Source organism: Gavia stellata, chromosome 15 (assembly GCF_030936135.1).
Source record: "Gavia stellata isolate bGavSte3 chromosome 15, bGavSte3.hap2, whole genome shotgun sequence".
NCBI lineage: Eukaryota > Metazoa > Chordata > Aves > Gaviiformes > Gaviidae > Gavia > Gavia stellata.
Genome location: NC_082608.1, coordinates 23667792 through 23679806, shown reverse-complemented (window position 1 = coordinate 23679806; position 12015 = coordinate 23667792). Strand labels below are relative to the sequence as shown.

Genomic DNA, 12015 nt, shown 5'->3' with positions numbered 1-12015 from the left:
TCCCTGTATACCCTCATGGATACCTAGGTATCTCATTACTCTGTAGGAAGAAAAATGAAATAACCTCATAATAGACCCCTAGAGACAAACAAAACAAAAACACAACAAAAAAACCCCAAACTAAAACAAAAAACTGCAGTATTGCAAAGTTTCTCCAAATACATTTTTCTTAAGGCACAATGTGTTCCAAACACAGAACAATTTGGCAATAATACTACAGGCTTCCGAATGGCTTTTGAAATCCATAGAGTGACTCCTTTAATTCTTTTTAGCATGGCTAGAGTAGATATCATCAGACTGATCTTCTTCCAGATTTTTATGTTTTTCCGTAATTAATTTAAAAATATTTTTGTAAGACTCCTCCACTTACCTAAGATGACTACCATCATGGTTCCATACCATCACACAACTGCTACTCTCTTAAAAGCAGATCATTCCCAAAGCAAAGCTGGAGTCTCACAGGCCTTCTGCCAAATCCAAGTGCACATTAACACTAAGAACTTACCAAAACAGGCTTTTTCAGATCTGCACTTCTTCCTTCAAACACTCACCCACAACAGCAGCAGCATTATGCTTTCCCTCACCTTTTATTTTATACCCCAAAATGTTCTCTGTTTAGCAAGCAGCCTTATATTACTATTGCATCTGGTACAAATGGCATATTGCTCCACAAGGCTCATCTCAGATCAAACCTAGCACCAAGAATCTGTGGAAGGGAGTTAATGAATACTGTAAATTGTTGGAAGCTTATGCCTGCCTGCGCTGTTCAGTTCTGCTTCCTAGCCCCCTCATTTGTTAGAGCTTCCTGAAGATCAATCTTTTTACCATCCCACGAGAATGGGCAATACATTCTCCCTCCTCTTCATTCCCGGATGCATGTCAAAAACTCCAAATGTAGAAGAAAAATAATGCTTTGCAGACCTGCAAAGAGAGTCAAGACTCCCTGCTCCACTTGATCTCATAAAATTGTGTCGTAGGTTGAGGTAGATGATGTCTTGACTGTAGAAGAGGTGCTCAGGTACTTCCTCAAGGCTGTAGCATGAAAGATCAACCATGCTAAGTCGCATTGACACAACCTGAAAGGAAGGAGGAGAGCTGCAGCTGTGCAACAATTTTTCTCTGGAAGTCTAATGGAAGGCCAAAGAATGCAAATAGTAAACAATCTGTGAGAACATGAACAAACCCCTTTGTACCCACCAGGTAGAGTCCATGCAGGAAACCGACTCCACGGAGTATGAGTTTATGCCATTTGCTACTATTGTTTCTGCACACCCCCCGACAAAGATGCATATCTGGATACCAACTAGGGCACACAGAGAGTCCTGCTCTGTTATGTGCAATGGGCGCTGCCTAAAAGCTAGACGGTAAGAGAGCCAACCTAATGGAGAAAACCATATCTTTGGCTGAGGAAACTCTGCTGAGAAAGCATAATCACTGAGTGCCTTCCAAAGATGCAAGCAGCATCAGGAAGCAGTTGACTTTCCAGTTCAGACGTTTATGGTTTATAGAACCTCTGCTTGGCATAGCTACTACTTCTTCTGACTTTCTTTTGTTACTTCTTCAGGTTATAATGTTGAAAACACAACCTGTTATGATGAAAAGGCTTAATAAATTACGGTTTTGCAACATTTCATAAAATCTTTGCAAACATCAGGTCTCCTTTCATTAAGTATGCTTTGTTTCAAGGTCTTCGATGCTTCATTCCAGATTTTATGACCTGCTTTATCCTGAACTCTTTTCATATTTCATAATATTATGTGTATATATATGAGGTCAAAGTGTGGCTCAGCACTAAGCTATTGCTATCTAATTGTACTTTAATGTGGAATTTGGATGCAGTTCTGAACAAACTACACCTCCCTTGCTGACCTATGATCTCTGTGTTAACGCAAACCTATCAGGGTAGCCCCATGCCAGCCCAGGGCACAGTTTAGGCAGATTCAAGTATGGCAACAGGTGCAATTTATAGGTTTCTATGGCTGTAAAGTCAGCCAGTCCCTAGGGTTTGTTCTCGTGACCTGCGATTAGCTACTCTCAATAGGTGCAGTGGGGGTGAAAAAAACTAAGAACTACTACTCAACATGGTTGCACAGGCAGAGAGAGAAGAGAAGACTAAAAGAAAATCTCTGTAGTCCAGAGCACATAAGAAATTAAGAAAGCTGGGAAGTGTCCTGGGTACTTTCTCCAGCTTCATAGCTTACCGTCTGCCTGTGTGCCAAGCCTGCATCAGAAAACCGTTCTTACCCCTGTACCCACCACCCGAACCACTGCAGTCTCCAGGGCCTCACCGTGGACGCCTGTCGGTGCCACCGCTGGCACTCGGCCAGCGTTTCAAAGGAAACATGGTATGTTTGAGCTTGTGCTCCAGCAGATGTGAAAGCAAGCGTGTACTGCCGACGTTTCGTCTCTTCCACCTGCAAAGGGAGAATTGAAAGCAAACCAGTCTGCCTAAACTCCAGCAATTACAATGGATCTGAAGTCTAGGGTGAGGTATTACTGACTACCAGTAACGTTACGTTTTGCTGAAAACACGGTTGTAAAGTTATTGGAGAGAAACACAGAAGTAAATCATAGAATAGTTTGGGTTGGAAGGGACCTTTAAAGGTCATCTAGTCCAACCCCCCTGCCATGAGCAGGGACGTCTTTCACTCAATCAGGTTGCCCCATCCAACCTGACCTTGAACATTTCCAGGGATGGGGTATCTACCACTTCTCTGGGCAACGTTGTCCAGTGTTTCACCCATTCTCACTGTAAAAAATGTCTTCCTTATATCTAGTCTAAATCTACCCTGTTTTACTTTAAAACCATTACCCCTTGCCCTACCACAACAGGCCCTATTAAAAAGTTTGTCCCCATCTTTCTTATAAGCCCCCTTTAAGTACTGAAAGGCCAAATCCTTAACATCTTTCCGCTGAAGTAGATGCAAGAAGTAATAATTTCCAGAATGCCCATTCACAACATTGGCTACTAACGTGAAAACAGAACTAGCGTCTCTTCCTTTTATTAGCCTTAAGACTATTACCTAAACAAAGCAAGTAGAAAGGGGCTGTACAACTCTCTGCATGTGTTAATGCAGTAATTTGTTACAAAAGCCTAGATTAACCTCTTGTGGATAATACCCATCATTATAATCCCTTCTTCCTTTCTAAGCCACAGCAAGCTAACAAAAAAAAGTCTTACCTTCCCTCCAATGAGAGGCAAGATGTGCATCTTCCCTGTGTGGCTATCTTTCACAGAGGACACAATGAGGCACGTACCACAGAGAATTACCAAGCGCTCTGCCCACTTGTGCAACTGGGTCTTTCCTTTGCGTACGTTATAGACTCCAGAGAGCAGGATGCGATCTAACTGTTCCACTTGACATGGCTTTTCTGAAGAAAAAGGGGACATTAGCATTTACTTTCCATTTGTTCTTCATTCTCAGCTGTGAGTACAAACAGCAACACAGCTGTAACATGCAAAAATCAGTTATTGTAAAGAACAAGTAAAGACAAGTTGCACTTTAAAAAAAAATCTCAAGCAGAGAACAAGCAACTTCCTCAGTCAGTGCAGTAATGTCTGATAAGCAACCACTGTACGCCTTTCAGTACAACATTATAACGGTTGCCATGTAGCGTGTTTTTAATCTACAGGTAATTACAGACCTTAGCAAACTTACACACTTGCCAAACAGCCTTCATTCAGATGCAATAGAAAAGCAATTTCAAACTCTTGTTCAGTCAGCTAAAGTCACAGAAACCATCAAGTAAGTGGCTTCTACTGGGTTTTAAAGGAAGACCTTGGAAAATCAGCTACAGAAGAAAGTTATTTCCCTGAAGATGATTCAAGTGAAAGGACTTGAGCACTGTTATAGCTGTGCTATGTGCACTGCTAGCTATGACTCTAACCAGCGAAGTAGAATTCTACTTCAGCCTTCTAATGCACATACACTTACTTTTAGGTCATCCTTCCTCCTTGCCCCTTATTATTTTTTTTTTCCCCAAGATAATCACAAAACCCCCAGATACTTTCCAAAATTCTGTCCACATTTTATACTATCTTACTGGCTTGGAAAATTTTCCAGATAGTCACTTAATTGAACACTTTAAAGAACAGGAATAAGCCTGACCTGATGGACTTATGAGTTTCAAGTGTTAAGAATCTCCTCGTATTAAATTTGTATTTCATTTTATCCTAAAAAATCCCTAAGACAGATCCTGGCAACAAGTCCTTTGTTTTACTTAGGAAAGGATCCATATTTTTTGGAAATTGCTACTGACATGCTGCTTCTGTCTTGAACTGTCCTGCAAGTGTCCTGATATCCATAAGCAGCACGAACCTGCAGGTATTTATATTCTGCCGCGCCCCCGCCCCGCTCAATGTCAGAGAGTGGAACTGCGTAGCCAACATATATGCCAGACAATGACAAAACCTCTAATTACATCTGTTGGAAAAATATTCTCACTATTTGTTATGCATGCCCCACTTCCAGACACAAACCATACTCCAAACTTTTATTAGGAGCAAAAAGTTAACCACTGACTAAAGTTCTTACACTGTTTCTCAGTTAGAAAGCAGGGTCTTCAACTTGCCAAATTTAAAGCATTGTCTTGATGTCTATACCAGCCTGAATTTAGCTGAAATATTTAGCTGTTTGCTTACTTACAACAGTAGCTTTGTTTCAGGGACATGAAGTTTGGCATAAGATATCCTTTAACGGTGAGAAACTCTAATCATCCACAGAAAAAATTGCTTGGATTTCACCAAGCTGAAAGACCAGCACCAGACTTGTAAGAAAACAGTATGGGACCAAAAGTGTTATCCTACTGACTGCCACAGCAGCATTCTTCCAAGCACCAGACATTACCAAGAAGCTACACCAATCCTCCAGTTTCCCTATCCTCTCCGAAACATCCATGACACCTATGTCCTAGTGCTAAGGAAACATCCAGGGGCAACATTCAAGGACTTCTACTCTGAATCCCAGCTATTTCACAACTCCTCAAGCTATGTGTAAGAATCGTCTTAACCTCTAGGGATAGGCAAGTTCCTGCCACTCTTTGCAGCTCCTAAGCTTGGCTTAGGAGTATCACTGTGATCATGCTTAACTCCATGGTCCAATCAGCGAGCACAGGCTTTCCCAAGGAAAGCAAGGATACAGGCCATCAATAGACAGAGCTAGCACCTCTAACACCACCTTACAAGTTACACAAGTCCAGCTATAGCAATACAAGGAATCAAGAGAATTCCCCACCAGAGAAACTGTGAAGTGTGTGACGCTCTACAATTCACGCCTGTCACACCTGACATAGATGAATAGTTTGATGGCCCTGGAAAGCCTTTTTCATTTGATCGGTTGTTGAAGCATGTAAAGACCCCATAACATTTGATCTCTGAGCTCGCCCCATCCAGCCTGGGTCACTAGCCTCCATTCTCCAAGTGACTTCCATTGAGAGGAAGCCCTCCCCCATTCTCCCAGCCAATCTAACACGTCCTCTCCCCTCGTAAAACTCTAGGGCTCCCACAAGCATCTCAACAGCCAGACTTCAGGAAGCATGCTTCCCTCTCACTGCTGTTTAATGCGAGATTTCTATTAATCCACTTGTATTCCCATCACCCCAACTGGGCATAAGTACTCACCATACACCAGGGAAAGAAACAAACTCAACGTATCACATGAGAAAGGCAGACAGAAATGTGGGAAGAGAGCAGAGAAATCCAAGAGACGTCCCCAAGGAGTGAAAGAAATATGAAGGCTGCTCTCAGCACTCCAGCAGGTCCAGAGGAGGGCCACGGAAATGGTCAGATGGCTGGGACACCTCTCCTATGAAGAAAGGCTGGGAGAGCTGGGATTGTTCAGCCTGGAGAAGAAAAGACTTCGGGAAGACCTTTTTGCAGCCTTTCAATATATAAAGGGGGCTTGTAAGAAAGGTGCAGAGAGACTTTTTACCAAGGCCTGTAATGACGGGACAAGGGGCAATGGTTTTAAACTGAAAGAGGGTAGATTTAGATTGAACATAAGGAAGAACTGTTTTACGATGAGGGTGGTGAGATGCTGGAACAGGTTGCCCAGAGAAGTTGTGGATGCCTCCTCCCTGGAAGTGTTCAAGGTCAGGTCGGATGGGGCTTTGAGCAACCAGATCTAGTGGAAGATGGCCCTGCCTGCAGCAGGGGGTTTGGACTAGATGATCTTTAAAGGTCCCTTCCAACCCAAACCATCCTGTGATTCTAAGCAATGTTTCTCTGGCTAAAATGCATCCCTTCATCCCTTATGTTCTCAGCTGCAGGCTTTGGAAAATTATCGCATAATCCTCCATAGCATTCCCTCTAATTCCTCCCCTACCTTAAGAACCAGTTTGTCAGCATTTGCTTTTACTTTCTTAAAACAGGTCTCCTGAACACTCTTCAATCCTCATACTTCTTCCTTCACAGCCTCTTTCTAAGCAGGACTAGCTTCCCATGCTGACTGAAACTACTCAATTCCATTTTCTACCTACTTGCTTCCATGAAGTTGAGTCACTGTTCCTGAATCTTCAGCAGTTCCTGCTTGACATACCCAAACTGGATTGCTCATTTTTTCTCAGAAGTTCTCTACAGTCCTATGCTTGATGCCTCTCCTCCTTCCAGCTGAAGTATCTCCTGACTCCTTACTCCTTGCCCTATAAATCCAGACTGTAGGCATGTAATACTTCTTTCCATTCCATTATACTTCTACACTGTTTTGCCTGCTCTGCACACAGCTCGCAGACAGAAGGTGTTTGTCTCACATAAAGGGGTGGAGAAGCTGAATTCTTATGATTCTATTTTTTGACACTGAATAAACAAATGATGGCTAGCAGCTTAGTCAGGCTACCCAGCTCCACTATGCAAGAACAATTTTACATTAAAAGCACTTTGATTTTCTTCTGAAATTCAAAAAATACACAGGTGAAGTATTTAAAAGTAATGAAATAATTTCATTATCAGCCTTCCTCCCCCTTATTGCTTTTGTATTTCCTCTTCACTTCAGTGAATTCCTTTTCTGACTGCTAGCACCATACGCCAGCAGACCTACAACTATCATTCTGTTGCTCCTTATGCACATGGTATCCTGCCCAAACTGATGCAGCAGCAATAGGTCATTCAGAAGTCTTGCTTCTGCAATGAAATGCACTGGTCTTCTACTGGCAGCCCGCGTTATTATTAACCAGCTGGCACTTTCACTCTCTATTTACAGGCTGTGGAGGTATTTGACCAGGACCTTCTTTGCCCATATCCATACACCTTTTGGAAATATAGTCTTCAGGCGTATCTAGACTGAACTGCAATATGTTTCTGATCCCATCAGGAGCTCTAAGGCATTTGTCGTAACATTGGAAACTAAAGCCAACAGAACAATCTTGTGCCTTTCGGTGGAGCTGCCTTTTCTCAAGCCAAGAGAATTAGAGCATCGTGGGTTTTTTCTATTAGTCTTGAAAACTTGTTATTTTACAAAATGCTTACTGGTACTTTGGGTGTTTGATGTAGCCATCTATAAACCCAATAGGTCAATGACTTGGGCTTCAGCTGAGTTCCACCTCACAGTTAAAGCTACAGGAACAGTGACAGCGTGCACACACAGAATTTCTTACCACTGTAAAAGCGAATCATACAGCTGAGATCAGAGTTTGCTGCCTCTTCCTGCATTCTGACAGGATCATCAAAACCCAACCCAGCCAAGTAGTCATACACAATCTGGAGGGGTTTTTCTGTGGGCTCCAGCCTCCTGTCAAAACATACAAGAAAGTAGTTTGAGAATGCAAAAAAGATTAAACAAGTATCATTGCAGCTAAAGCGTAAGGAATACTGACATACTGGTTGTTCTGCTCCTCTGAAAAGGTCTGGCAAGCACGCATCCTTGGGGTCTGTGCTTCCTGCTCGTCAAGTAGCACTTAAGAACTGTAGCACTTGAAGAATTACATTGCAGAAGGGAAACGGAGAGCAAAAGCAATAGGCATAAGCCATACAATCCATGGTGATCATTTCCATTCCATGATTTAAGGAGCACCAGGAGGAAACAATGACAAGAAACAAAACCAGAAATACTGCACAAAAAGCAGACACCAAATAATTAAAAAAACCTACATATAATGACTGAAAGACATAAAAGAACTCTACTTAAATTTCTCTTCCAAATGCAGCTGGGAGCAAAGCATATGAGAATCCTCCTGAAGAATGACTTCTAAAAAGAAAGAAAAAAGAAATTTCCCATTCTCTTTAGCTCTCATCAGCACAATATTCTCACGCTTTGGCAAATTAACTCAAATAGCACATTTAAAGAAAAGACATTTTTAGAACTACAACAGATCATAGGAAGCATTCAGTGCCTAACTTGAATAAATGGCAGTAAGAGAAAGTTCTTCTGAAACATCAGGTTTAGTATATTCAGAATGGAAAAGATGTTTTCTGATCCTCGCATATCACTTCTTCCAGAGATACTGAATTGTTATTTTCTGCAATAAAAGTAACAGAGCTTCTCACCAAATTAGAAGTTTTACTTTAGGGAAAAAAATCTTAGTGCTTAGATTAAGCACTGAAAATGTAAGATAGGAGTTAAAATAAATTGCTTCAGTGGTCCACTCATTGTCCACCATTAAAAAAAAAATCCTCATTTTCAATCTAAAAGTGCCTAGCTTCAGATTACGGTCACTGGACCTCAACTTGTCACATATTATTTAAACAGGTGTTTGTAAATCGTGAGACTAACCATTTCAAACTTCCTTTTAAAGATGAGGCTTTATGTGCTTTTAAAATTTTCTTGCAGTAGTGTGGGTCTACTTTGACTCAAAATAATTTTTACCACTGATTTTTTTTTAGCCTACCAACATTCTGTAAGCGCTAGCACCACAACTGTTCGCTGTATCCATGCACTGACTACACAAAACCGTACAGAGACTTCTTGGTTCCACTCAACAGTATTTATATTCCTGGATCAAACCTGCTCTCAACTATTTGGCACATTCACTCATATCCCTTCAATCCATGAGTCCTCCTGAATTGCAGTTTTTGCAAGTTATAGCCTCCTTCCTCTCCTCTTTAGTATTTAGTACACTTGGCTTTTACATAAATATATCCAGCAATATTGAAAAGCAGTGTTTTCCAGAGAATACTATATGCTAAACCATCTAGTTCAACCTGTTGCACTGACTTCTCAGAACTCATCACTCGCTCCATGTATGCCTTCCTGAGTTGTTACCCTTCTTTTAGGCGCAGATTATTAACAGAGCAACTCCACAGTGCAAGTTTACCTTTCTTCATTCAGACGTACACTACCCCCTCCATCCAAAAAAAATGCTTACAGTGAATAACAATTTCCGATTTGTAAGGTATCAGACAATGAGTTTTACTGGTTTGTGCACTGCTTTTCTATCAGTGACATCAGAACATAGAATCACAGAATAGTTTGGGTTGGAAGGGACCTTTAAAAGTCACCTAGTCCAACCCTCCTGCAATGACCACGGACATCTTCAACTAGATCAGGTTGTTCAGAGCCCTGTCCAACATCACACACTGGAACAAAGAACTAATGCCTTTGGCGACCAAGCTTGAAATTTCAAAGCATCAAGATCAAGTTTGTTCAGTAAGACCTGTTTTCTACTAAACTTTGTTGACTTGCATATATCATTCATACTGCATGTCTTAACGTGAAAAATTTTCTTATTGCATGTACCAAACTCTTCTGCTTCTTCTCAGCTGAAGAACAAAAATATTTCTGATTCTTTTTAATGATTACACTATAGTATTTCCACTATTACTGACAGCTTTACAAATGCCATGTCATAATTAAGGCAAGTCTGATTTCATAAAACATGCACCAGTTACAAGTATCTAGTCATGCAGACTTCCTTTGTAGTCAACAGGACACACCTCAAGAAGTAAAAATGACCTCAGGTATTTTAAGCACATACACTGCAACTCTTCCACTTGACACATAGGACCTCTGGATCAGAAACAGGATTACTCTCAAAGTTACGGTCCAAAACAATGAAGTGTCTAGCCTGAAAAGACAGTGTAGTTGATACACAGCAGACCCAGAAAACCAGTTCTTACCACTCAATGTTTGCTAAACCTGATTAGGGCAACTTTGCTCTCCCTGCTTTTGTTTTATACGGAAATACATCAACTTGCTAGCCAGAAGGCTGTGTATGAAATAACCCCCTTCCTCTCACTTCAGAAATTGTCTTTTGGAGCTTCTACTGACTAATAAACTGATGTCAGGCCTTGCAGACTCTAGTGTCTAGTCAGCCCTAAATATAATCAGAAAGTTATTGACAAATTTCCACCCATAAATAGGCTTTATTTAACAGATAAAGGAGGAAAACCTTGATCTGTATCTTCAAATCCACCTGAACGATCACTCCCTGATAGAGCTGGTTTGCTTGGAAATCTGTTCTTATTCCTTCCTTGAATGGACTAATAGGATTTAAATTTTAGTTTATGAAATATCAGCTGCCTTAACCAGTAGAAAACATTGTTTATTCATACCAATGTCTGTCACCAGTCATAATTTTTAATCGATTTTTAAGAGTTATCCTAATTTCATGAAGCTTCCAATGTGATTAAAAGCAATGTCAGAGATTGCAATTTGATATCTACTCTAAGTATACTCCAAAACTCATACATGAGAATAATATTCATGCATCAATTTAAAGTTCAAGATGTAATCAGGTGACGGTCAGCAATGCATGCCGTTGCTGCTACTACTGCTGGTTTGTTGTGGTTTTTTGTGATGGTGCTTTTTTTAAATAGAAAAAAACATTTGGAAAACTGCCTTTTCTTTCTGCCCCTTCTTTAAACCAGTAAAGAAAAGGAAATAAAGAGCTAGCCAGTGTAGTTTAATGCAAATTCAGATAAATTTCAGCAGAAAGCACAATCTCTCCCTTTCCCGCCCTCCCCAGACCTAACTATTCTCTTCTGGTATCCAAATCAGATGCTATGACACACATGTATGACAAAAACACAGTTTCTGCCATGTTCCCAGTTATTTGTAATGCCATTTTGAAGAAAAAAATTTGTGAAAGCCAAATTCACCTAAACTTTCCAAAACAAATTGAACAAACGCTCAGAATCCACAGGAGTTTAAGGTATCTAATGCCAAATCACTGAGCTCAGATGATTACTGCTGTTCAACTTGCCAACAATTTAGTACAGATATTTCTACCCTGTTACACTGACTAGAAAGTGAGTTTCATCTCCACAGCAAGTACGGCATTAAATCATACAAAACAGTGATGCAAGTATTTAAGACTTTAAATACATACTTCTTCCAAAGTCAGTCCATCCATTAGCACTACTAAAATGGAAATCAGATTTCTGAACTTTTTTTTTTTTTTTTTTTTTTTTACTCTTTTTTATCACCAACTCAGTGTGGTTGGAACAAGTCTCTGGACTGATCACCTAGTCCAATACGAAAATGTGTTTCCTGACATTCAGAGGGAACCTCCTGTGTTTCAGTTTGTGCCCATTGCCTCTGGTCCTGTCACTGGGCACCGCTGAAAAGAGTCTGGCTCCATCGTCTTCATCTTTTTTCCATCAGATATTTATACTCATTGATGCGATTCCCCTGAGCCTTCTCCAGGCTGAACAGTCCCAGCTCTCTCAGACGAAAGATGCTCCAGTCCCTTAATCACCTTAGCAGTTCTTTGCTGCATTCATTCCAGTGAGTCCTTGTCTTTTCTACTCGCAGAGCTGGACACAGCACTCCAGGTGCGGCCTCACCAGTGCCAGGAGAGGGGAGGGATAACCTCCTTGGACCTGCCAGCAACACTCCTAATGCAGCCCAGGTTGCTGCTGGCCTTCTTTACCGCACAGGCACGTTGCTGGCTCATGGTCAGCTTGTTGCTCACCAGGATGCCCAGGTCCTTCTCCACAAAGCTGCTTTCCAACTAGTCAGCCCCCAACATGTACTAATGCCTGCGGTTGTTCCTCCCCAGCTGCAGGACTTGGCTTTTCACTTTGTTGAACTTCATGAGCTTCCTCTCTGCCTGACCAGGTTTAGTTGTTTAGCTCTAATTGCA

The 12015-nt window shown here is 41.2% G+C and overlaps 1 protein-coding gene across 1 annotated transcript in view; it reads right to left on the bottom strand.

Moving 5' to 3' along the window:
* PHLPP2 (PH domain and leucine rich repeat protein phosphatase 2) overlaps nucleotides 1-12015 on the bottom strand; it is a 44324-nt gene that overhangs the window by 25233 nt on the left and 7076 nt on the right. The window contains 4 exon segments of the mRNA XM_059824902.1: nucleotides 922-1076; nucleotides 2289-2414; nucleotides 3182-3372; nucleotides 7591-7724. Coding sequence (XP_059680885.1) covers nucleotides 922-1076; nucleotides 2289-2414; nucleotides 3182-3372; nucleotides 7591-7724 — 606 coding nt within the window.